Source organism: Hyperoodon ampullatus, assembly GCF_949752795.1.
Source record: "Hyperoodon ampullatus genome assembly, chromosome: 4".
NCBI lineage: Eukaryota > Metazoa > Chordata > Mammalia > Artiodactyla > Ziphiidae > Hyperoodon > Hyperoodon ampullatus.
In genome coordinates, this window is record NC_136917.1 from 73740681 (window position 1) to 73767123 (window position 26443).

At 42.0% G+C, this 26443-nt stretch overlaps 1 protein-coding gene across 1 annotated transcript in view; it reads right to left on the reverse strand.

The window, feature by feature from the left end:
• Nucleotides 1–277: 277 nt before the first annotated feature.
• PRDM6 (PR/SET domain 6) overlaps nt 278–26443 on the reverse strand; it is a gene marked incomplete at its 5' end in the record, with an annotated part of 99485 nt that continues 73319 nt past the window's right edge. The window contains 3 exons of the mRNA XM_079702605.1: nt 278–472; nt 7110–7286; nt 16010–16352. Coding sequence (XP_079558731.1) covers nt 358–472; nt 7110–7286; nt 16010–16352 — 635 coding nt within the window. The 3' untranslated portion in view covers nt 278–357. The remainder of the gene's footprint in view (nt 473–7109; nt 7287–16009; nt 16353–26443) is intronic.

Here is a 26443-nt window from a genome sequence, read left to right on the forward strand (position 1 = left end):
TCTTAGTCACAACTGTGGGCAGAAGAACCCATCCGATTCCTCCCTTTGGTATTAAATAACAGTTTAAAAAAGCTTTTTAGAAACAAAGCAAATACACGGTGGGACTGGAAATGTGAGCCATCCCAGGTTAGTTGTCCACTGAAATGAGTCTCATCCCTAGTCATAAATAAATAATCTCTCTCCTGGTCTGACTTCCACGCCAGGATCAATATCTCTTAACATCTTACTTATTTTATTACTGCTTTTGGTTTTAGGGACTGATTGAAAGTTGCTCAGAGGAAATCTTTGGTTTTGCTTAAGTGTCCGTGACATTTAATCATGACTTTCCTTGAAGTTTAATTCCAACCAGTCAATCAGTTAATCCACTTCGATTGATTCTGGGCTCTCGGTTATTGGCTTGCACTCATTGGGCATCCGCTGGTGTCGGCTCAGCTGGGTGGCCTGCGTGAAGCTCCTCTCACACCTCTCGCACCTGGTGGAGGCAAGAGAGAAAATTGAGACCAGGGAGCAGGGCCTGCAGGTTGATGGACTTCCTCTCATCCTGCCTAATCAGAACAGACACTCCAAAGTGGCTTCAGATTTTACCGGCTCAAGAGGTTTAATTGGTGGCTCCTTCCACGGCCTGGATGCCTGTGATGGGACAAAGCCCGGCTGATGCAGAACAGAGGGATCTGTCAATAGGCAGAGGGAAGGTGATTTCTCCAGAGAGCCCTGTCCTGCTGCAGCTCTGACACTGTCAGTTCAAATAGATAAAGAACAAAAAGAGATTTTTAGGAGTGAGCCATCAAAGCAGCAGCTTGTCTGTAGTTTTCTGCTCGGTAACCCCAAAGAGAAATTGATGACAAATAGAATTTCACCTGCTGCTAATTTAAAATCTGGAATTCTACTCCCCTCAGCACAGCAGCCAGAGAGCCATCATCTTTGAATTCGGAAACTGGAAGAAGCAGTGCATTAGTTTTCAGTGACTGTGATGGGTGGGTGTGGGTGATCGCTTTTGGGCAAAAGCTAGAGTATCACAGCTCTACCAAAGTCAGGGTTAAAAAATGTTTGCATTGGGATAGGGGACTCAGAAAAACCCGAAATCAACCAATGTTTGTGTGCTTCAAATTCACCTCTACAAGGTACAGCAGGAAGAATGTACACGTGGGCCGTAAGTAAGGGTTGGTGTGTCTGATAAGGAGAAAACTGGCATCGCACTTCAGGAATATCTCCTCTTCTCCTTAACTTAAAAAAAAATGCTAACCTAGAGACCCTGGGCCTAAGCCATCTTCCCTGCAACACACACTGACTAGCTACACAATCTTCAAAACACACACACACACACGCACACTGCTGCAGCAAGCTGGGCACAGACAGTGGCTTCCCTGTCACTATTCCACTTGTCTGGGCTGCCTGGAGCACTGGCCGAGCACCCATTGGGGCACAGCAGCCCCCTCAGCGCTCCCCCTAATGTCCTCTCCTGAAACCTTAAAAGGAAGAGATATTCAGGAGAGCTGCAGACAGTTGTTCTTCTTTTAAATAATGCAACCTTTGGTCTCAGGTCCCTGCACTAGTAGGGCTGTGGTAAAGCCATCAGAAGAAAATCCGCACATGCCCAATCACTTGCCACATGCCCCACTACCCGATAGGCAGCCCTGTCTTTTTCCTTTTGAGTAAATTATACAAAGTGCCTTGCCAGGGAAATAATTACCTAAAAAAAAAATAAAACACATCTATCCCTACTAGGGAGTCTTGCATATGTTTTATCATTGGGAGGCTGGAGCTTGACTATCACGCTTGGATTTTTCAGGGCTCCTGCACCAGCTGAATGTGTCAGCATGAGGAAGTTGTGTTTCTTCGATTGTCTTTTGGGGGATATTTTTAGCAGCCTGTTCCACTGTTAAAAACTGCACTGTGATCTTGACAAATGTATAATGTCAGCTTTAATGTATCAGACCTATCAGCTCAATGAAAATAACTCAGAAGTATTGATCAGCTAATGATTTTTGGTGTATTCATTAACATCCATGGGCAGCTCATCCCCTCTCCAGAGCTCCTGAAGTGCTGATGACATGCTAGTGAATTGCTGATTGTTTATTAGAAAACTGATTAGTTACTTAGATTAGTGTGTCAAAATATACTACCTTTCACTGCCTGACAAACTTTCAAATTATTATATTCCTTTTTAAAAATTTTGAAGCTCTACAATCAATTTCAAAGAGAGCAGAATAGTTTCAAAAATTATAAGTTATGACTAGTTACCTAGGTCATGTTTTTGCACCTTTGATCTTGTGTATCAGAATATAAAGAATTCAGAAGTGGGAGGTGTAGTGCTTCACATACAGCAAATGTGTATGTCTATATGTAATATTAAACACCCAGATTGGGCACAGACAGTAAGAGGGGAGTTAACATTTTTCTCCTGTGTTTGCCTAACTGCCTCACAGATATTTACACTCATGGAACCATTTGTTGTCATAGTCAGGAAATTTACTAAGTCTATAGGGCTCTCCGGAGATCATTACTGAAAAATCATCTCTAGGGCCATCTGCTCACCAAGTGTGAGTAAAAACACATGCAGATGTGTAGAAAATTACCTTAACTTAGATCCTTTTTCTAGGAATTTCCCCTTCTTGAGGAAAGTGGGCTACTAGAAATAATACCTACGTGTGTTGGTAATTATAAGAATGTAATTTATATAATTAAGGATGTAAAGAGAACTTGACATAAAAATATTTTTAAATAAGGGGAGAGCCTCAGTTTTATGTTCATCATCTTTAATTTTAGAACAAAAATCCCTTCACAAATCATTTTCATGGCTTAATGGAACACATCAGAAGGACAGACTCAATGCAAATGCTTAGGTTCTGGAAGGTCAGAGTTGGACTTCAGCTGTGTTGGCACTGAATTAACCCTGAACTACAATCTCAGCCAAGTGACTGGCCATGGGCACCTCCAAGCCTGGATTTCATGCGGTTTAGCAGAATAAGAAAGAAAGAAAGAAAGATGCGGGTAATGATCCAGGAGACTAAAACTGCTCTGGCACACAGGGTCTTCCTCTCAGTGCTGACGTCACAGCCTTTAAGGAAACACTGCAGGAACAGTGAAGTGGAAAGCCATCCAAATATTTCAGCAAAGAGAAATTCCCCAACTTTCTGCCAGTGTGGGCATCTTAATTAGACTTGAGTTCCTTTTAGATTTGCGATCATTCTTTACTTAATGTGATAGCTGACTGGCTTATAGGTACAGAGGGAGCTTAACAATTGTCATCTGAAACTGACAGATGTGCAAAACGATGTCAAGTTCTGTTCACAGAAAACCTACAGGAAGCTTTCTTTCTGGTCCTCTATGGTCTATCACCGAATATTTCCTGAATTAAACCAAATTGCTTCATACGTATGATGTGCTTAATGCATTCTACTGATGTGTTTTTTTGGTCTGCTTTGATTTTGACTAGATCTTGCTAAAATATCAGATGCTCTTTGGAATATCCTTTGATTATTTTTTATACTAAGCCAAACTGTCTTCACTTAAACTTAGTGGGTTTTCCCCTGCTTCTAATGAAGAGGAAGAAAAGAAACTCTCCTATGGCAAGTCCTGGTCTTCCCAGGCACAAAAGCCAGGCATCAAGCAGCTCACATGGATCCTGGGCAGAGCGGTCTCTCTGAGATCTTGAGAGATTATGTTTAGTAACAGAGAAGGAGAAGGGGTTCTCACTGTAAAGAGTAAGTTTGAGACTGACAACTTCCTTCCTTCCCTCCTTCCTTCTTTCCTCTTTTCGATAGTGCTTGGCAATTGCTGTGAGATGAAATGTCTTGATTTTGTTCCTTGTTCTCCACGACTTCCAGTCTCACAGTACAAACGGAAAGTACAAACTTCAATATGATCCTTTGATATGTGCTTTTCCTATGATCTCCTTCACCTTAAAAATTCTGCATCCACAGCCTAGGTTAGCTGCTGACAAGCCCATGATCTACCTAGAGCATGGGGAATGGAGTCTTTCAGTGGCATTTCAGCCAATCAGATTGTGAGACAAAGCCTGGAGTGAAACTCTCATCTCTTACTGCCAAATCTTCTCCAGGCTTCTTGTATGGCAATAATCTTGATCTGCCTTGAAAAATCATTTTTCAGCAGAAGATTTTAGAAGCTAGAAAAGGCTTTCCCCTGTTGTGGCCTGGCCCCTAAAAATCTTGCGAAGGCCTCCCAGGCCCTGGGTGGGTAGGACAATTTGGGGACTGAGCCATTTGGGGCATGGGTTGCGTATCTTTACAAGATTCTCTTTCTTTGCAACATTGTTTCAGCCGATACCCATTAGTTGAAGTAGTAAAATTAACCATTGTGGCAAAATCCATTTTATTGACTAATCTGCAACAAACTTTTTTTGAATGTTTGTTTTATAGGCTTGTAAAAGGATATCCTCATAATATTTACAAATGTCCATGGGATGGATCTCCATGAGCTATGGTTGGAAGATTCCCAAAATTCCCTTGGGGTAGTTCAATCCTGAATGATCTGGTTGTATACACTGAAGGATTTAGCTTTCCATTTCCTAGAAGACGTTTAAATCTTGCACTTATAAAATAAGCGTACACTCAGTTCTCCCCTGGCAATATGTTTAACATTTGATAAATTAAAAAAAACAAACTCTACAGCATATGGTTATCTTAATATGAGAAGCAGCAGGAGGAACTCAAACAGGCACAGTGAATCTAATCCAACCAACTCTGGTGTTTCCTTGTTTGTTTTTCCAGATGAAATCAGGTTATGGTCCCCAAAAATACTTCGAGAAAGGAAAAACATACAAGTACTAAAGCCCTTCAAATATTAATCTGATGAATTAAAATTAAGTTAAAATGGCACCTCTATTGGAAACAGGACGAAAACAGTATGTTAAGGGAAAAAAACTGACTGGAGTCAACGAGGTTATACTTAAGTAACACCTTAACATTAATAGAAATCTATTTCCCATTCTGACCCTGAAACCTCTTCAATTAATTACTAAAATCTATTTACACAGCAACAAGATAAAAATCAATCTGATTCCTGGCACTGTATCCATCTGGCTACCCTCTCTAATATAAGGGGCCAGGAGGATTGTCAGTCCTCCTGCATCTCTGCTTTTGAAGAGCTCTCTTGCTCAAAGGCATGGGGAATGTGTCATTGTCAACTTCTACATCTAGAACAGTGGTGAAACCAGAATCTGTGAACCCCCGAGGGCCTGGGGGAAATGACAAAGCCCACTGTGCAGACACAGACACCTGCCATAGGGAACTCAAGGACTGTGCTAACCTACCAGGCCCTTAAGGGTAAATTTAAAAAAAGGGCCCCTTGGGACTATGGCAGCCCCAGAGGGCACAGCTTGGCTGGCGTAGTGTAGGGTGGATTTTTAGACCCCATCCAGTGCCCTCAGCCAGATGCCTTTATGCAGTAAGTAAGCCCCACCTGTGTACACAGACAAAAATTAAAACTTTTCATTATTAATTAATATCATAAATTAAACCACAATGGAAAACAGTTAAGAATAATGAATAAAGGTAACTAATTCATGGGGAGGTGGGTAAAGATGACAGCCTTTTATGAGCCTCTCCCTCTCCTGGCAGACACCAAGGCAGGCAGGACCCAGACCAGCAGGACTCTGCCACCCCAAGCTGAGCCCAGCCTCAGGCCGAGCACCATGGCAACTGCGTGCTACGCCAGCAGGTCCAGAGGGAAAAGCATGGGTAATGAGACTCTGGGAAGACTCCTTGGCTGAGACCAAGAAAGGGGATTCACCTCCTACTGCCTGAATCATTTCCTTTCTTGCTTGATCTTGTCCTACAGAAGGTAAATAGGCTGTTCAACCATGCCCTTTTCATGTTCCTCCTTAATCAAGGAAAGTCATCATGGCAAATGAGGAAAGAGAGATATAAGAGGGTTGAACAAAAAAGAGTCTATCACACAGACAGTAAAATCTGCTCTGAGATGACCAACCACTCACACAAGCTGGCTCACCCTCCTAAGCCTTTCCATGTCCCACATGGGTTACCAGAAAGCCTCCTTTCCTTTGTATGTCTGGAAAACTCCTATTCATCATTCAAAACACATCTTAAACATATCTTCTCCATATAGCATTGATTACTCCACTTGCGTGCTACCCTGAAACACTGTATATACATGCCTTACTGTTTTTCACTTTTGCACCCTTCACCCTAGGTGGTAACACTTGCTTATTAATTGGGCTTCCCCATAAACTATGAGGTCTTCAAAGACTAGGGGGCCGAGTTTCATTCACCTTTATATCTCTTGTGCCTAGTACAAAAGAAGGTGTTCAATAAATATTTGCTGAATGAATGAACACATATATACATGAATGAATGAATGAGTGAGCGAGTGAATGAATAGACCATCTTGCAGGATTCAGATGTCCACCGTTTTCATGACTGTGCTATATCTAGAAACATAGTCTCTCACTCAGGTGCCCTTACCTTGCCAAAGCCCTTAGAATTCCGTTCTCTTTCCACATTCCCTGAATCCTCAAGGACTCAGACATGCCCTATGTTTGGTTTGGTTTTTCTTTTTTTGCATTAACATGATAAGTCTGAGATCCAAAGGGCATGCTGAAAAGCTACCAACTGGCTGCTATAATAGATTCAAACCCCCTTAACAAATATAAAAGAGGAAATTGTTCATCAGAATCCTAAAGGGTTCAGATTTCCCAAGAGACGATTCATTCAGCTGTCCTCGATTGTGGCCACCTCACTGATGGTCAGGGGACTTGCATGCTGATGGCCAGAGATGGCATTCTGCATGCCTCCTAGCTCAAATTCTAGAAGCACAGACCCTCAGAAACCAGAAAGAGTCTTAAAATTACTTATTCCTACTTCCTGATTTTACTGGTGAGAAAACAGACCACGAAGAACATCTCATGTCCAAGGTTGCATAGCTCAACCCAGGATCAGTGTATAAATTTCCTGACTTCATTTTCCCAGTATCGACCACTAAACAAGTGGGGCCGTTTGCAACCTGGACGCTGACTTTCTAAACAGCTTTCTCCACCAGTTGGCTGAGCCAGGCAGTGCTGGGCCACCTTGTCTGCCGGCTCTCAGGAAAGGCTCAGAGAAAGAAGGGATACAGTGCGAGCCGCTACTTACTTGAAGGGCTTTTCTCCAGTGTGGGTTCGGATGTGGTTGTTGAGCGTGGTGGCCCCAGCAAAGGCACGACCACAGTAGCCACATTTGAAAGGCCGGTCACTGGAGTGAGTGACCACGTGGTTCCTCAGTTCTGAAGGCTGGGAAAAGGACTGGGAGCAGTGGCCGCACTGGTATGGTCTGAAACACATGAAGACACTGCCTGGTCATTACGTTCTATGTCAGTCAGCAGACGTTAGCATCATGAGGCAAGGGCCAAAACGTTCTGGTGACGTTCTCTCAGTTTCTGTAACAAAGCATAACGCTGGGGCCGCTAGGTTCTCATGACTATACTTGCTGCCACACGAACAAAATTAACAGAGCTGATGAGACCCGTTCATTCCCCAAAGAATATTCCTTTCCAGTATTAGCCATACCATTTCAAGAACTCCTATTTCTTGTTTTGAGCCCCACCCCCAGGCAAATATTGGAGCTTTGAGAGTATTGATGAAGCACAAGAGTACAAGAGAAGATATGTAATTGTCTCTCATAATTCTGGGGCACTTTAACTTTTCAAAGTGCTTTAACATCAATTATCTAGTTTAATCTTTACAATAATCCTCTCAGGGAAGGCAGATGTTATGATCTCTGTCAGTTCAGAAAAGTGAGGATAAACTGTCCTCAAAGGAAATAAGCTCTTGATGCCAAGGTTACTCTAGGGTGACTGGACCTTATTCTAAGTCCCAGGTAAAGATGCAGGCAAGTCAGCAAGCTGCATGCGTGTTTTAATAGATACTAGACTGTCCTGGGGTCTGTCTATAGCACATCCCCAACTTGGGGTTGTCTGATAGTGCACAGACCAACACGGGCGTGCACCCAGATTTGTTTCTTTGTAAAAGAAATCCTGACTTCTACTTACTCTCTCCCCGCCCCAACTTAAACTCATATTTATCCACTGGGTCTTTTTTTGTGAACTTCGGCTCCCCAGTTTAATCTGGTAGCAAGCAATGACTTATAGCAGCACAGAAATGACAGGATGTCACTATGTTTGCAGGAGGAGGACTGGGATGCAAAAACAAATGGAAGGAAGTTGTGACAAATACCTGATAATTAGCAAGATTATCAGAGCGCATTCTTTTCAGCTCATGAGAAGGAAATCAATTTTTGGTTTTCATAAAATAAATTAAAATTCTGTCTTCTCTACAGAAGTTCTTCTGCTTACTTAAGCAGAATCTGGTGAGTGATATAAAACCTGGGGAGTTTTCCCTATTTGAGGCTATTTCATATCATTCCTTGACAGGGTTCTAATTTGTTTATCAAAATTTTTCTTGAGAAAATTAATAATCTGTCATGAGCAATATCAACAGAGCTCAGGAAGCCTTGGTTTGTGGCTCAGACATTTCTGGCTGCATTTAGAAAGCCAATGGCAAAAGCAGACTTAATTGCTCTACCTTTAGCAAATGCATAAGCTCCAATGACCAGAAACCAAAATGAAGGGCTAGGAAACAATGGTGACCGAGCATGTACAACAATTCAATTACATGCAAAATAAAGTGTACCCTCTCATTTGTCAAGTGAAGTGCTTAATTGTGGCTACTTGCCTCACTGAACACAAATACGATTATTTTACCAGGCTTCAGCGCACTGAGCACTGATTGTAGAATTTTTTAGCTTGATTAATAGTCTGGGATTGGTCAATAACTCAATACTATACAATTTTAATTACTTACATTTAGAAATCTATCTAACTGCTCTCAAACAAGTTTCAAAGAAATATATAAGAGTCCTTGGTAAGGGGTTTATCAAACTTGACAAATTGCACATGCATTTTACTACAATCATGAAATAAAGCTTTGAAGCCATTAAAATCATATGTAGATGAAAATATACTTTTGTCAAATTTATTCTTTGTAGTAACCATTAACCTTAAAGGGGTCCTCAAGAAATCATTCTCTCAGGGGTGAATTTTTTAAATGTATTGAAGATTATAAACAAAATAATATATTAATATATGCTATATCCACTGACAATTGATTTTTCTAATAGTGAAGGACCATTAACATTTATTAGCCTCTGGTTATCTATTTTTAATAGCTATCACAATAAACAATTAGCCACTAAATAAAACCAATTAATCTTTTTTTTCTGACTCTGCTGTCAAAAGTTGGGGTGATTTATTTCCTATAGTCAGAAGTCATTCCATCCTTTTTATGCTAATAGTCAAGGTGGCAAAGATTTACACACAGAAGAGATGACCACAGAGAGGCTTGTGCTGAATTCTTATATCAAGGTAACACCAATGAAAGGCAAATCAGATTATAAAACATCACCTTGGCCAGTACCAGCCTGAGCGGTATTTGCTAGGTATTCCGTGACCTACGGCACAGCTTTTAAAACTCTGCAGAATTCAGCTGACTGAATGGAACAGCCTCGAACGGGTGAGATGTGAAAGGTGAGTCCTGATTCAGCCTCCGACCCCAATCAGCTGTGGGACTTGACAAGTCGCCCAACGTCCCTGACTCTCCACCTCCTCATCTCTCTGGTAAGCAGGATGGACTGAACTAGATGCCCTCTCGCACCCCATCATGTTCTGCTCCTGCTTTCAGATAATCAACAAGCACGTGCCACCTAAGGATCTGTCTAAGACATGGCCTCACAGTAGACAGCATGGACAATGTGACCTCCATCCTCCATCGTGTGTACCAGCCAGTGACCTGCAGGGAGAGCTTTCCACGGTTTTGTGTGTCTAGTCATGCTAACTAGAATACAGACCATTTAAACTTACTTGGTAAACAGTTGAGAATTCAGAGCAAGAAGAAAATCTAGTACCAAAATACAGAACCCAACTTTAGTTGATCTCAAAAAACAAAGTGATATCCCTTTAATTCTGGTACCTTAAAGAGTAAGATTTTAGAGCATATGGTCATATTCACCGTGGCAGAAACTGATTTCATGTAGAATTTAGAACTAAAATGTGTACTCTATTTGCCACTGTGTTAACAGATTCTCTCTCTCAGCCTAGAAATATATGGAAAGTTAGGCCTCAGAAAATACAGACAAGATACTTCTTTTCCTAGGTTTTCAATATTTCCTAAAAATGAATAAAAGGAAATGATCAAAAAGTAACTTTAACATTAATTGTATCCTAGAGTTCATCTAAGGGCATAGGAATACATTCAAGACAGAATGAAATCTTCAAGCGCAAGAGCAAGGCTTACTTAGAAAACATCATCATCACCATAGAATCTCAGACATCACAACTTCTTTTGGGACAACTGACCACAGGATTTAAGACTCCGTATGGATGTTTTTAGTAGCACACCCTGACTCCTCACCTCTCAGGTTACAGCTAAAGGGCTTTGGGGGCACAGAATCAGTTGCCATTACTCAGCTTTTTATTGTGATGACTAACATTCCCATTAACTTTTCAAGGTCTGGTCAAAGGGGCAATACTGTGGTGCGGGAGTGGCAGGTACAAACTACTGGGTGTGAGACAGGCTCCAGGATGCATGGTACAACATGGGGAATAGAGCCAATGTTTTGTAATAACAGTAAATGGAGTGTAACCTTTAAAAACTGGATATTAAAAAAAAAAGACTCATAGAATAAAGGGTGGGGTTTGAAAAGTTCTACAGATACTAAAGGGATAAAAAAGTGAAAAAAAGGGCTTCCCTGGTGGCGCAGTGGTTGCGAGTCCGCCTGCCGATGCAGGGGACGCGGGTTCGTGCCCCGGTCTAGGAAGATCCCACATGCCGCGGAGTGGCTGGGCCCGTGAGCCATGGCCGCTGAGCCTGCGCGTCCGGAGCTTGTGCTCCGCAACGGGAGAGGCCACAGCAGTGAGAAGCCTGCGTACCGCAAAAAAAAAAAAAAAAAAAAAAAAAGTGAAAAAAAGAAAAGAAAATATCATCATCAGCCAAAAAAAATTAAAAAGTAAGCCTTAATTTATTAAACTTTTGGATACAATCAATTTCAAATCTCAAGTTCTGCTCCCTTTGATGTGTCATACCAGAAGCAGGCCAGGAGGACTGGCATAGTCAAGTGCTGTGTTCAGCTTCACTCTTTGTAGGATCTCATGTCATTCAGCAGCTAAATGGGACTCTCCCTTCTAAAGCACTTTGATTCTTTCCAAGTCATCATACACATACAGCATTTTATTATTCTCAAAACAAATGCAATGAGCATTCTTCACAAAGAGATAACATTTCATAACCAGTAAAAGCTTTTGGCGGGTTTTTTTTTTTTTTTTAACACTACTTGAGACATCTAGCAGTTCTGTCAATGACGGAAGTGTTCTATATCTACACTATCCAATATGGGAACCACTAGCCACACGCAGCTACTGAGCACTGGAAATGCGGCTAGGGTGACTGAGAAACTGAAGTATTATTTTACTTAACTTTGATTAATTTAAATTTAAATAGCCTCGTGTGGCTTGTTCCAACACAGAAATATCAAGCTTCACGAAAAACTAGAATGTGCTCTGTCCTCAACAATGAAATATCTAAAAAACAGACAAAGCCTGGGTCGATTTAGTTAGTGTATATCAATGCCGGTAGATTTTTAAGCAAAAAGAAAGCAGCAAGACAATTTTGTATGTCCCCTGGCATTCTCTGTAACTGGTGGCTCCTCTGCTAAAGATGACTCCAGTAAAATGTGCAATTCATTTACTTTGAGTCTGTAATTGGTTTGTTGTACACATAGGAAAAGGAAGAAACACTGAACAAAATTAAGTGTGGTTCGGTTAAAAATATTATTAATCCTTCTTTGATTTTTCTTTCATGGCATGAAAGCCTCCAGGACAAAAGTTGTTCAGTTGGGCCCACAACTGAACAACAAGCAAGGAATGTCTCCTTGCTCCCCATCAGTCAAGCCCAAGTGCACATCTCCTGAGACTTCATACAGGGCGCTACTTAGGTCCACTGCTAGCTGTGTGGAGTGAGAAAAGAACTAAGCTCTATGTAAGGAGAAAAAGATTTCAGGAAAGTGGTTCAAGTATGCAGCTGAAACACTGGGAGAACATGGAAAGAAGGTAACCTTCACACTTGGGGGAGGGGGAAACAACGGAACTCGAGAACACTGACACATTCCAAAGAAACTACTATGGTGATGGATTATCTCCAGGCTCCTCCCACCAAACAGCTCCTTCTAGAGTTATCTTCCCCTCTGGTACCACCACACCCAATTATAAACAAGGATACTCAAAACATAAATGTGAACGGCTGACGGTATGCCCAGGAGGCTAAAGGCAAACTTTCCCCAGGTAGCACAATCAGAAAGGAAAGGAAAAGGATGCAAAATAAAGATAAGCACTAAAAAGATATTCTGCAGAAAATAAAAGAGAACATATTCATCAGAAAATAATCCACTAGGATTGAAGGCATTGCTTACCCCTTTCTGGACTGCCCCCGCCCCCAAATGGGACTGTTGAGAGTTTCTGTAGCAGAAAAACAGAAGAGAAAAGGGATTTCTAATTCCTGTTTCAGGCACAAGTCAGTCAAGCTGCCCTGGCCCAGGTAATAAGCTTATGCCAAAACTCAAATATTTATGAGGTCCCTAAGTCCCTAGTCCTTAGTCTAGATCTAGGGTGATCTAGATTCCGACAGCTTCTTCCCTTTGAATTCACTCAGGAAAGAAAAAGTCAGTAGCTTGAGAAAAAAGAAGAGACTTTTGGTTTTGTATGTTTAATATTAACAGAATAAAATCAAGAAATAACAATTCTGTGGCTCCTGGGCCCTCATACGGGTGTATTTTTATCTTTAATGCTAATTCCTACTTTGAAAGGTCAAACGGAATTTTTTTCTGCGTTCAATGTAAATAACACGGTAGTGAAAAATGGTAATGCTGACAACCCTGAGTATCCTCGGATCTCCTTCCTTTGTATCAAGGCATAGACTTACTGATGGTCCCTCACAAGAAAAAGCTCACAAATAAAGATACACACAGTCTCTTTCATGAAGGTTCAAATGTCTTGGGTTTCATGGCCAAATATTCAGTGTGCTGAGTGAAAAATCTTTTGGACCTAAGATTTGGGGGCCTGTTTCAAATTTGGACGTGTTTGAAACTCTAACCTGTTTACTTTCTGACTTTGTCTTCTGTGTCTCCCTTTCTTGCCTCTAGTTCTAGCAAGATTTTCCTATCAAAATAAAATGTTTGAGTTTTTCAAATAAAAGGGAAATGGTTTCTGACTGGCAGGTTCTAAGCTTTTTCACTGTATATGGCTGAATGGGCACAAACTGCCAAAGACTAAAAGCCACCTAATTTATGGAGTCAATCGCTAAAGAAAATACGTGTATTCAGCAGTTGTAAGTCTCCACATGGATAATAAGAGGAAAGACTCCAAATTTCACAACCGTGCACAAATTGATGTTCCATTTTAGTTCTGCATATTTCTCCTCTTTAGCAATTCACCTGTGTGGTTAAGAATTAGGGAAAGTATCTTCTACTTCAAAACTTGCCGGTACCAGGAGAGCATGCTAGGTTCTAGAACACCATACAGAACCTATATGCTAAAAGCAAATTATGTAACTCAATGAAATTATGTATCTCAATGAAACTAGTGGGTCAAAGAGACTGGGCATCTCTATTTCCCTTATCTCCAATAATCAACTCAGATGTAATGGAGTAATTCAAGCATCTCCCCATTACTAGTAAGAAACATTGTACTTTCTTACTTCGCCTATAAAGGGACTAATTCTTTGAACTCCTAATTCTTCGTTTTAACTTATTCATGAATGACGGTGAATCATATCACCTCTCAAGTCTTCACCACCAAAGCACAGGGAAGAGAGAAGTAGGAACCCACTGCTTTAATAATTTGATTCCACCCTGGTGATCTACCCGAATATCAAGCACATTACTTCACCTCATCTGGGAACCTGGCCAAACGACACCTGGGCATCTGCACCAAATAAGCCCACCAGGGTCTCGCACTGGATGGGAGTCTCAAGCCACTTGGATTTTTGCCAGTAACTCTAGATTAGCTTGGAATCAGCGATGACCTAATAGTCTCTCGTGGAAGTCTATTTTGTACCTGTAAGTTTTCTAATTTTGTAGGGTACTTTTCTGACAGATTACATAGATGCTTTACAAATTCTGACATTATTATTTGACAGAACAGACTTCATAGGGACTTAAACCATAATCCACATACGGTTTTCAAAGTGTAACTGGGGGTCAGACAAAACAGTCTGTTTTGCTAACTTTCTATTTACCAAGACATATTTTCACTGTTTTATATGACATTCAGCATGAAACTGTATCATACCCAAAGCTAAGCTTTCAGTTCCTGTATCCAGAAACTTTCAACTATCATTTCATCTTACCTTGTGTGTTCAGTTACTATGACCACAATGAACCTGTGCAAATAACAGATCCATACACCTAAACTCATTCAATTCAAAAAGCAAGTTTATAATAACAAGATTTTAATGCATTTTTATATTTAAAAAAATAAAATGCTTTGCAAACTCTGAATAGATATATCTTGAGGCTATCTGTATACTTGCAAGGAAGGCAGACTTAAAAAGAAAAACCCTGTTGGAATAAGGAAAACATTTTCAAAACTTCTGTGTCCCCTCTAAAGCCCGTAGTACTAAGATATGCAGAAGTCTGTGGATATTTTCACCAGGGGGCTCTCCTATTGAAGGTAAAAGATTATAAAGACACAACCGCCTTAACATCTGTAATACAAATGCTTCAACATCAATCAGTCACAGCAATGCTTGATGCCAAGCAAGTGGTTTCTAGAATGGCACAAATAAAAATATATACACATGTAAATGTGCGCATGTACCCTAAAATGGATCATTATTTTTTCTGAAAAGATTCACCCCCTCTCCACCACACTTCTATCCTCCCTGCCTGCTTGGGTTCGAGTACACTGTCGTATCCTGCAGAGCTGGGAGGGGAGAGTTGGGTGTATAGCATAAGGCAAGGAGAGCTGAGTGGGTTAAGGTTAATCAGTGGCCAAATTAAGAAAATAATTCCGGAGTCCTGCTTTCGAGTCTCCTATTCTTCTTCCAAAATGTACTTTCTGCTTTTATATTCAAAATATTCTTAGATATTTGGGGTTTAATCAAATTTTCATAGGATGTGAAGGGGAGATAAAACACTGTCCTTTCTTATTGAATTAATTTGATTTTTGTCTTTTGCACTCCCAGCTATCAAGACTGTCGAATAAACCAGTTTTGACTCATAAATAATAGTTCCATTATATCTACTGTGCCACTCGTCAGAGTACCTGAAATTTTAATTCACTTGTTCAGCTAAATTCCATCCTCAGTTCATGGCCATAAAATTCTTTATTGACAAACTTTCAAAGCAACTTTGACTCTGAGGTATCTAGTCAACATTTTTCTTCTGTGTGGATATTAGTTTATTGAATAAGTGGCATCTGTTTTCCTCCACATCACTAGCAGAGTAGGTATTTCCTTTTGACAGCTTTGCAGGATTTATGGGTTTGCATGCTCTGAAGAAAAATAGTACTAAGCAAAAAATTCCAATTCATTACCTCTTAGTACTTAATTAAGTTCATACCCACGGCACACTGGAGGTGAACCCTGAGACGACTGGACAGCAGCAGAGCAGCCAGCTATATTATCTTTGGAAGACAGAGAGGATTCTAATTATCCTGACCTCATTTTTCCATCTATGATATTTATCAATGTGCCTTCTATTTTGCCTCCCGTTAGACCTGGGCAGAGCTGTTTGGAAAACGACAGCAGATTCCTTTCTGCAGCCACTGTTCATGCAGCCCTTCTACACAATAAAGCCAAAGAGGGGCCCAACATTACTCTCTGACCTTCCAGAATGCAGAGCTCTGATCACAGAGTTCTCCCCGAGGTGTGACTGGAGGAGGCGACAGGAAGGTAAGCAGTGAGTCTCAGAAGCAAACACAGCCGGTGAGCAACGAGAGGTGGGGTTACCTGTCGGGGTTCTGTGTGCACACGTGCATCTGTAACAGGATCCTCTGTGTGAAAGTCTTAAAGCACTGCCCGCACTTCCAAAGATGCCAGTCACTGAACTCCGAGTGGAGCTGGCTGGTGGAGGTTGGGCTTGCAAGGACTCGCTGGTTTTTCACGTTGATTTGATTAAATCCTGATTCCATGGGCCCAGACTTATCCAGGAGGGAGAAGTTCCTGCCACACGGAGTCTGTGGGAAGACGACGGAGCGCTGCTGGACGGCAGGGGAGAGTTTGCTGCTCTTGTTGAAGGGCTGCAGGGGGTCCTGTCTGCACATGGCTTCCATGACCGTCGAGGGGACATTTACTGGGAGAACAGCAAGGGGTTGAAAAGATCAGTTTTATTAGCCCTTCAAATAAGCATGATAACACACACTTCTAAAAAATTCCTATAAGTCAACAGTTTAAAAATTGGTTTTTCTGGACTCAGAATGGACATAGAGCAGACAATTTGATTTAAGGGGGCAAGCACAATTACCACAAATGAACTCATTCAATGCCTATATTTATTAAGCACCTATTTTCTGCTCGAGATTTTTCATACATGGTCTTTGCCCTCACAGAGCTCACTTATGACTTGAGATAAAAAGACTCCATAACGAGGCTCCACACTGCAGCCTAGATTTGGGGGTTCTCAGATGGGAGGTACAGCAAGAGACAGGGAGAGAAAGGTGGAGCTCCCCTGAGAGGGTGGCCTTGAGCAGAGAAGGTAGATTCAAGCCTTCAGGATTTCAGGCCTTCCATCCAACCCTGCCAGCACAAAACAGGTTTTCAAGAAAAACTGGCTGAAGAGATGAAGGCAACCCTATGAAAGACGCCTGGAGACAGAAGTCTGGCACGCTGGTGGGATGGCACGGGAATTGAGCTGACCGAGCACAGCGTGGGCTTTCGGGGGGCAGATCTCAGAGGGCCTTTAATGTCCAAATAAATAAACAGAAGACTTCAGGCCTAAGAAATAGACACTGACTGTTTCTGACCACAGGAACAGCAAGAAAAGAATCAGTGTTCAGGAAGGGCCTGAGTGAGGCACGATGCACAGACAGGGTGCGGTGTGTAAGGTAACAGTGGGAGGCGAAAGAGTACGCAATCTTGGACTTGACACTCGGGCTTTGGAATCAGAAAGATCTATGTTCAAATCCTGACTCTGCCTTTTATCAGCTTGGTGACCTTAGGCAAGTTACGCAATCTCCCTGTGCCTCTGTTTCATTTTACAGATGAGGACAATGGAAGTAATCATCCTAACAGTAATAGCATTATGGCTTAGAGGTTGAGATGGCCTAAATTTAAACTCCACTATTCACAACTGTCCCTTGGTATCCAACACGGGTTGGTTCCAGAACCCTCGCAGATACCAAAATCTGTAGAGGCTCAAGTCCCGTATATAAAATGGCACAGTATTTGCACATAATCTACTCATATCCTGCCGGATACTTTAAATCACCTCTAGATTAGTTACAATATCTAATACCACGTAAATGCTATGTAAATAGTCGCCAGCATGCAGCAAATTCAAGTTTTGCTTTGTGGCACTTTCTGGAAATTTTTTCCCAAATATTTTCCATCTGTGGTTGGTTGAATCTGCGGATGCAGACCCTTGGATACAGAAGGCTGACTGTAATACCTTTGTGACTGTGGGAAAATACAGAACATCTGAATCCACAATTTAGTCCTTGGTAAAATGTAAAGTGGTTACTGGAAGGATTGGGTGCGATAATGCATAGACAGCAGCTAGTAAATGCTATGGTTGCCACTCGGTAGATGTTGAGCTCTAGGAGCCCTGGCTTCCTTATCTGTAAACCCCCTTTTATGAGGTTTAAATGAGATACTGAAAGTACTCATCACAGGGCCTACCATCAACAACAGCCATCATTCTTATTCTAGAAGAAGAGCTTGGAATGAAGGGAGATGGATTCAAGTACGGGTGGTGGCAGTGGGAGTGGGGAAAGAATTAAAAGAAACATTTTTGAAGAGGGAACCCTAATATACTTGAAATTTTTCTTTCTTTTTTTTAAGTTGTCATTGTGTTAATAATATATATCATGTATTCACTGGTCAACCCGCAGGTTCAGAGGTAATTAGAACCTAATATGCTTAAAAACTGTTATCATTTTTTTAAGTAACCACTCTGTCAATAAAATGTATTTCTTGGTATTTCAGAGATCATAGAGATTAAAGGTTACAGGGTGGTCAAGAGAGGGAAATTAGAGACCAAAAAGTTTAAAAAGGATGACTGGCAAAAAGGTTAGTGATGGGAAGTAAAATATGGCTGTTGGCCACTAGTTCAAGGCCACGTGGAGGAAATACATGAACTGGGAGCTCTCATTCTTCCCTGACATGGACCATCTCTGAGAGTCCTATGAAGCACGAAGACTCAGGTGTCCTCAACTATAAAAAGAGAGTGGTAGGGGACTGTGACCGCCAGGAGGCTCCACGCTTGAGTGGACAGGTAGACACCACGTGTGGAGGTTAATGGGCTGCTACTAAGGACTCTTCAACTCTGAGTGTTCTATATAATCACATGTATTTGATGAACCCAACAAAAGGAATAGCTCATCCTACAGGGTTCTGTTGGCCTCGCCCATCCTATCTTAGGAAGGAGAAATAAAACAAGAGACTCACAGACCAGGGGAGAGCCTAGAGTTTGTCTAGTTGGCAGTTCTTTACCCTGAATGCATATTAGACTCACAGGGGAGATTTTTTTTTAAATACCAGAATCTCTTGGTAGGGCCTGGGCATCTGCATTTTTAAAAATTCCCCAAGTACTTCTAATATACAATCAGAGATGAGAACCACTGATCTAATCCTACCCTCTCTTATTACCAAAAAAAGGAAGAAGGAAAAAAAATGCTAAAGACCAAGCAGGTCTAATAATTTGCCCATGGTCATACATTCGGTTAAGGATACAGCTAAGCTGGAAGCTTTAGCTTTCTGATTTCCAAGGCACTTTTTTCTGACCACACTCCTATTCTGTGTCTGCTCAATAGCTGTGTTGCAAAAATAAAAAGGACATTTTACAGCTAGTACAGAGTTCTGTGTGTGTATATATATATACCCATGCATAAACATATGTTATATATGCACCTATATACACATGTATAGACATATTTATGTATATATTTCACATATAAAATTTATGTATAATTTCAACTTCTGGGGCAAAGTGTATAACCAATATGAAATGTGTGCACACATTTCAGACTCTCAAAAAATCTTTGATTGTACACAGACTGTGACTTTTAAAATACATATTGAAAGAAAAGAAGAAATGTTTATGTTTTGGCTCTTTCTTAATCAAAAAAAAAAAAAAAACCAGCAGCATTGTCAGAGATTAGGGTAAAATTCATCTTATTTAGCCTGTTTATAACTAATCTGGAAGAGACAAAGCACAGGGAAACCCGCAAGTCTTCAGGCAACACTAAGCTCTTGCGGATTGGGAAGGCCAGACTAGCAGGAAGGAAGGCGGGGTGGGGAGACTGTGGAATGAAGATGTCATCAACATGCAAGAGAGCAGGAAAACCAGCCAGAAGCTCACTGCTGGAAAGAGGAATATGATGCCTCTGGGGGAAACCATACAAATAATACTCTAAGTATAGATTATAAATGCTGACTTCTCACTTAAGCTCCTGGAAAGTAACCCAATAAATTCATTTTCAAAAACTGTTAAGGTCACACCACCTTTCTATTAAACAAAAGAATGTGTGGGTCAATGGATTTTTCTAAGTTTAATAATCAATGTCAAAATAGTAATAAAGAAACGTATATACTAGTTTGTATAATGATTTGGGATAAACGGGATCTGAGTTAATGATAATAATAGCATTTAGGTAATAAGAGTTGGGATGGTTATCCTCTGTCTTATTTCCTCCTATGGGACACTTCAAAACAAACATACTATGTTTTCAAGATATAGCAGCGACACCTGCACTCTATATTCTGCTTTTGGCATCATCTTTTCTTGTACTTGTGAATAAATTCAATCCTGCTGAATGAAATGAGCATATAATTTAGAGCGAAAAAAAAAAAAGTAAGGGGCTTCCCTGGTGGCGCAGTGGTTGAGAGTCCGCCTGCCGATGCAGGGGACACGGGTTCGTGCTCCGGTCCGGGAGGATCCCACGTGCTGCGGAGCGGCTGGGCCCGTGAGCCATGGCCGCTGAGCCTGCGCGTCTGGAGGCTGTGCTCCACAGCGGGAGAGGCCACAACAGTGAGAGGCCCGCGTACCGCAAAAAAAAAAAAAAAAAAAAAAAAGTAAGGCTAAGAATGGATAAGTTTCATGAAAGCAACCATATTTGCTCTCGAAGCTGTCCTGCAGAGCTCCTGCGTACTTCCACAGGACTGTAGAGGTCTAGATACAAAGCACAGTTTTTTAAGCAGGACTTAAGAGGACACAGAGGATCATTCTTCCTAATACCAGTCTGACTGCCCCAACAAACAAAAGTATTAACAAAACACAGGGAATTATAAGAGGACAAGAAATGAATCGGAAAACACTATGTTATCCCAAGCCATGACAGTCCAGACCACTGCAAAAGGCCCAGAAACGACTAAGGCAATTCCCCAAAAGGATGAAGGGGTTTCTACATGAAGACATAGTGAGCAAGTAAAATCTCTTCAGTCTATAAGACAAAGGTTAAGGGAAAGAGGGCAAACTTTCAAAGCCCTAAAGGATTTAGTCAGGAAAGAACATGAACTCATCAAATCCTGCAAAATTAAACCCCTGAGAGAATGCAATGCAGGATCTATACAACAAAGTCCTACTTTACACCCTCATCCATTCATTCAGTCCACAAATGCATACAGAGCATCAGTGACAAGCCTGACATTGCTGGCACTGAGGATACAGGGGAACAAGAGAGCCACAGCCCCAGCTCTCAGGCCACATAAACTGTAGTGACAGACACAGATATTATACAAATGTCCTTACAGGTAAATATTTACTCAGTTTCATCAAATCTAAAATTCCATTAATTGCAAGCCATACCGTTAATTGTAAGTCACTGATCATTATAACACACTTACCAGGTTCAGAAAGATTAAAATGTGAAAAACATATGAATTTTAGAATTGACGATATACAGTTGCTACAAGTGTAATAAGTGCTATGACAGAGAAGAAAGGAGATCAAGAAAATGTCTAACAGGGATGGCTAAACTTCGGGTGGGAATGATGGCTTCCCTGAGGCAGTGACCTTGAACATGAGTCCTGAAGGGTACACAGCATCAGACAGGTGCAAAGGGAGGAAAAAGGGGATGAGAGGAGATGACACGGTGGCAGCTGTGCCACTGAGTCTGCATGGCATGCTGAGGTGAGGAGCTCAGGGCATGGAAGGAATGGAAAGCAGACTCATGTGGCCAGAGAACGAGGCAGAGATGGGCTGTAGCTGAGGCTGGAGAAGAAGGCAGCACAATTCCCAACGCCCGTGGCGGCAGGGCACATAGCAGAAATAAGTGCTGGGAAGCAGGTTAATACAACAGAGGATGGTGGGGTCTTCAGCAAACTAAATAGGGCATGGCCAGCGTAAAGATGTTTGAATTCGAATTTTGCAAAACACTATGTGAGCCATACAAAACATTTCTGGAAACTATATGTAGCCCATGGGCTACCATATTAAAGAACGAGGGATTGATTATAAGAGTAATGGCTAGCCAATAAAGGGTTTTAAGCTAGGGTATAAGGTTATTAGATTTATGCTTTAAATGCATCATCACTCTGTATCATTAAATGAGAAAGCGAGGTGCCGAATAAAGAATATATAGTATGCTGCTATTTGCATACAAGGGGAGGGGTAGAGTGAGAGCCAGAGAAAGAGAGGGAGAATATGCTCAAATGAGAGAACGGGCAAAAAATACATCTGGAAGGACACCTAAGAATGTTTCAACTGATTGCCTTTTGGAAGAAGAATTACTATGCCCATATTACTTTCTGTATTTTGATCTATGGAACCGAACTACCTATTAACAAAACAAGTGAATAAGCTGAAACAAATCAGTGAATTTTCACTTTGGCTGCTGTGATACTAAAAGGGAAAATGTGACATACAGGTGGCTACCGCAGGGGTCCAGGCCAAAGCTGATGGTGAGGCTGATCGGGAGGTGGCAGCACAAATGAAAAGAAACTCATTTAAGAATACACAATCAACAGGGATTTATGAATGACTGGATAGAAGGGGTGAGAAAGAACAAGGTGTCAAGGTTTCTAGAAAGAACAATTGGATGAATGGGAGTGAGAGGTACTGAACTGGGGGAGAGGCAGCTTGCAGGACAGAGTAGGGTGGTTTCACTTTACCACGTTTAGTTTGAGACGCCTGTGAGACAGGCAAGTGCAGGTGGGGATTCGACAGGTGGACAAGATCCTGGGGCTCCGGTGAGAGGTCTGGGTTGGCAGTATAAATCTGGGAGCACCTTTCAGCCCTCTACACCCCCAGAAATGGGGAAATGAGGGCCTCAATCCTAAAGCATGGCTGGGATCAAGGAGCCCAAGAGGTCAAATGTCTCATGACAACGGGTTTCCTTGTGTCTTTTGCCACTTCCTTCTGTGAAGGTGTTTTCAGTGGCTGTTGCTTTCTGTTAAGAGTCCTGTGCAGATATCAAGACATCCCTCTGGGGTGACTTCTCCTCTGTTTGTTCTAGGACCCTACAGGTTCCTCCAGTTCTGAGCCAAGTTTTATATTACTTCTTGGCCCAGGGTTTCCACAACTGGCAGGTAATGCAAAATCCAACCCTGTATCCTCCCATAGCTGGGGCTGGTTTTTTGGAGCATGACATACTGTTTTTTTCACCAATGGCCTATTGGCTTGAGGGTAGCACTTTTCTAGTCCCGTTAAGGGACAAAACAGTGACTTCTGGTTCTTGGATTTACGTGAGGATCCAGTCCCAGCTGCTCACTGTGCACAAGAAGCCTAGATCCGGGCCCCTCCCAACTGCAGTAAGACTGAGCCTAACACCCGCCTAGCGCAGGCTCGCAGCTACGGCCGTCTCACATGGCACCTGCGTTAGATTTGGTGTTGTAGCTTTTGCTACGTGCCTTCTCCTACATGGAGTTCCTTGAGGACAGGGTCTGAGGTTTTGTACCCCATCATAATGCTTCCCACAGGGCCTTGCACACAGATGTTCTCACTGGACTGAACTATACTGTAATCGCCTCAATGTTCATACATAGAAGGCTTGAGCGGGGCCTTTCTATCCAGGGCCTAGTTCCTTATTGTTGGTGGGATGGTGGGGTCAGGGCACCATGCAGAGGTGCCAATTTTTATTTTCTGCTCATTAAAATCAAAGAAAAAAGGCAGGCCTCTTGCGGGCAGAGTTTACTCCAGTGCAGCGAACCTCTGCGCTGCCATCAAGTGTCACATTCTGCTACCTCAGCTTCACATGCCAAGACAGAAAAAGCAGCAGGAAGACGTGTTTAACATTTATTCCCAGGTTTCTTTTTTCAATTTCCTCTGAAATGAATATGAATACACTATGGTCTTTACACTCTGCAGGAGCTAATCCCCCACTGGAAGCTTTGGGGAACCTCATTCCTTCTTGCGGATACAATCTGTCGACACAGGCGTTCCTTCAGGCTCTTCTGAAAGGCCCATAGTGGACAGAGCTGCGCTCTCTTTGGAGCTCTATTACACTTATAACTATGGGTTGTTTTTGTTTTTTTTTTAAGAAAATAACATAGGAATTGCTTCCAGAACCCAAGTGCCTATGTGAAACGCTGCCTTCTCTTTGAGGCAAGGCTGCTTTCAATGGCTCCTCCAGGCAGTGAGTGTGTCCCACTGCTTCGTGGCCGCTGCCGGAGGGGCCAGTGACTGAAGCCTGAACCCGCCCACATGCTCAATAGGAAATGTGTACTTTCGCCGTTGAAAGAACCATGAGAAGAAAATGATACTTTTATAAATGAAAGCGCTTAATAAGTATTATTCACGAAGTAAAATCATATTTTCCTTGAATGTCTTGGAACATGTATCAATTTCATCAACCAAGAAAAAAATCTAGCTGAACTATGTACCCCTTCTAGTAATGGCAACAAAATTCTCCATATGTATCCAGTGAGCATGTATTAATTGTTTACTGTGTGCATAGCACTAGAAGGAGGCTCTGTGGAAGCATTTTGTCAAATAAGTCTTTGATCTCAAGAAGCTTCTTTTTAGGGTACCTGATTTATTTTGTGGCTAACTGGGTAGGATAAAAATTGTCTTCAAACTGCTAATCCCATTGAGATGATTTCAATTACTCAGGGTTGCAGAAGGCTATCTGTTAAATTATCTGTCCATGCCCTTTCACACATTTGTGCTTTTAAATCACACAGAGTATTTTCTCAGTACAGAATAAGGATCCCTCATTATAAAGCATCCCTAGGTCTCTCCGTGAATCATATGGAATGACAATCCATCTTCGAGTTAGAGTCAAAGTCATATATCTACCCCCACACCATCTGATGAAGCTTTCTGCTGGTTTCCTGGGTGGCCAATCACATGACAGATATATGACTTTGAGACAAGGACTGAAATAAAATTCCTGTAATACCCTTAGGGGGGAGAGAGATGGTCACTGCTGAGCATTTTAGTCAATGACTTAATTCCCTTTAAACTTCCCTCCACCCTTACTTAGAGCTCTGAACTCAACCTAAAAGAGCTGCATAGTTTACCTACTGAATCCGCAATACTTCGAGGTGCGTTAGCTTTGTGAATTTTCTTCCAAGGATTTCAGGTGCTAAATGATACATAACATGTGCCCCAGGAGAGTTTATTCAATACTCTAATCAGCAACCTCAAGAATGCTTCACACAGGTTGGACAATGGGAGAAAGAAGGCCTCAGAAGCAAAGCACTTGGTGTTGCCAGAAAGTACATTTTTGATGGCACTATCACACTGAAACTGGAGACCAGCTGGTACACTCTTAGACACCATCGTCAGGTGGCTGTGAATGGCACATACAACCCCCAATCCTCCAGCTCAGCCCCTAAATGCCTCTCGTCCATGTAACAGCATCACGAGGTGGAAGCAATGTCGTAGATGTGAGACTTCCACCCCACAGATCCACATCAAGGGGAAGAAACACATTCCCTGAGCAGTCATTCCACAGTTCCCATGTCTGACTCATAACTCAGTAAATGGCCATTCTATCCATCCAGCTCCTCAGAGCAAAGCCCTGGAGTTATCTTTGACTCCTTTCTCTCACTCAGCATCCAATGTGTCAGCAAATGCTGTTGACTTTACTTTCAAAATATATCAAGAATCCAACCACTTCTCACCACCTCCACCACTTTTACGCTGGTCCAAACCACCATTACCTCCCCCCAACTGGATTCCAGCAAGAGCCTCTAACTGGGTCCTGCTCCATCCTCACCCTCACTGTCAGGTCCCCACTCAGTAGCCAGAGTAATCCTGTTACAACTTCAGTCAGATCATATCACTCTTCTGCTCAAAACTCTGCAATACCCCCTTTGTCCAATGCACACAGAGTAAAAGCCAGGGTCCTGACAGTGACCTCCTGGGCCCTACAAGATTCCTGCCCCCAAATCTAAGGTAACTCCTCCCCACTTCAACCAATACACTCCAACTGACACACCTATGTCAATCTTTGTGATGCTCTTCTGACAGGCCAGTAGCATTTCCATCTTGGGTCTTTACACTTGGAGTCCAGCTGCCTGCAACACTCTGCTCCCAAAGAACACATGGCTTGTTCCTTCATCTCCTTAAGTCTTTGCCCAAAGGCCACCTTTCTAGTAGGGCCCACCCCGATCATCTCTAAAATTGAAACTCCCAACTCCTGGCACTCCTCACCCCTTCTCTGCTTTGTTAACTCTATGACACTTATCATCACCTGACAAACTATTTATTTACTCATATACAGGTTGATAATCTGTCTCCCTCTACTAGACTCTATGCTCTAGGAGGACAGGAATTCTTGTCTGTTTTGTTCACTGCTGTATTTGTAGCACCCAGCAATGATGCTGGTCCTTAGTAAGTATTCAACTAATATCAATGAATGAATGAATGAATGAATGAATTTATTTTTGGACTGTGTGCTATGTACTTTACAACTCTAGACTTTGATATGTTTACTCCCAGACATTCCTTGACACAAATACCGCAATATTTTCAGAGTCTGGAGCAGGCTGTACTAAAGGAGGAAACAGAAGGCCTTATAAGATTTCTGGAATCTTTTTGGATCAGATTCCATCCTTTAGGAGGCGAAGTTCCACCAAGGTTCTAATGTATGGACAGGCCCATGTCAGCAGATCAAGGGAGTTGATACTGGTGCTTTTCCGTGTGTGTATCTACATCTAGTTTTAGGGGAGCTGGGAATGAAGCCATTGTGGGAAGACAAAGCACACTGGCTGCCATGGCCATTTCTGCCTGTAATACCAACCACACACTCATGTCCAACACTGAGATTTTCTCCTATGAAA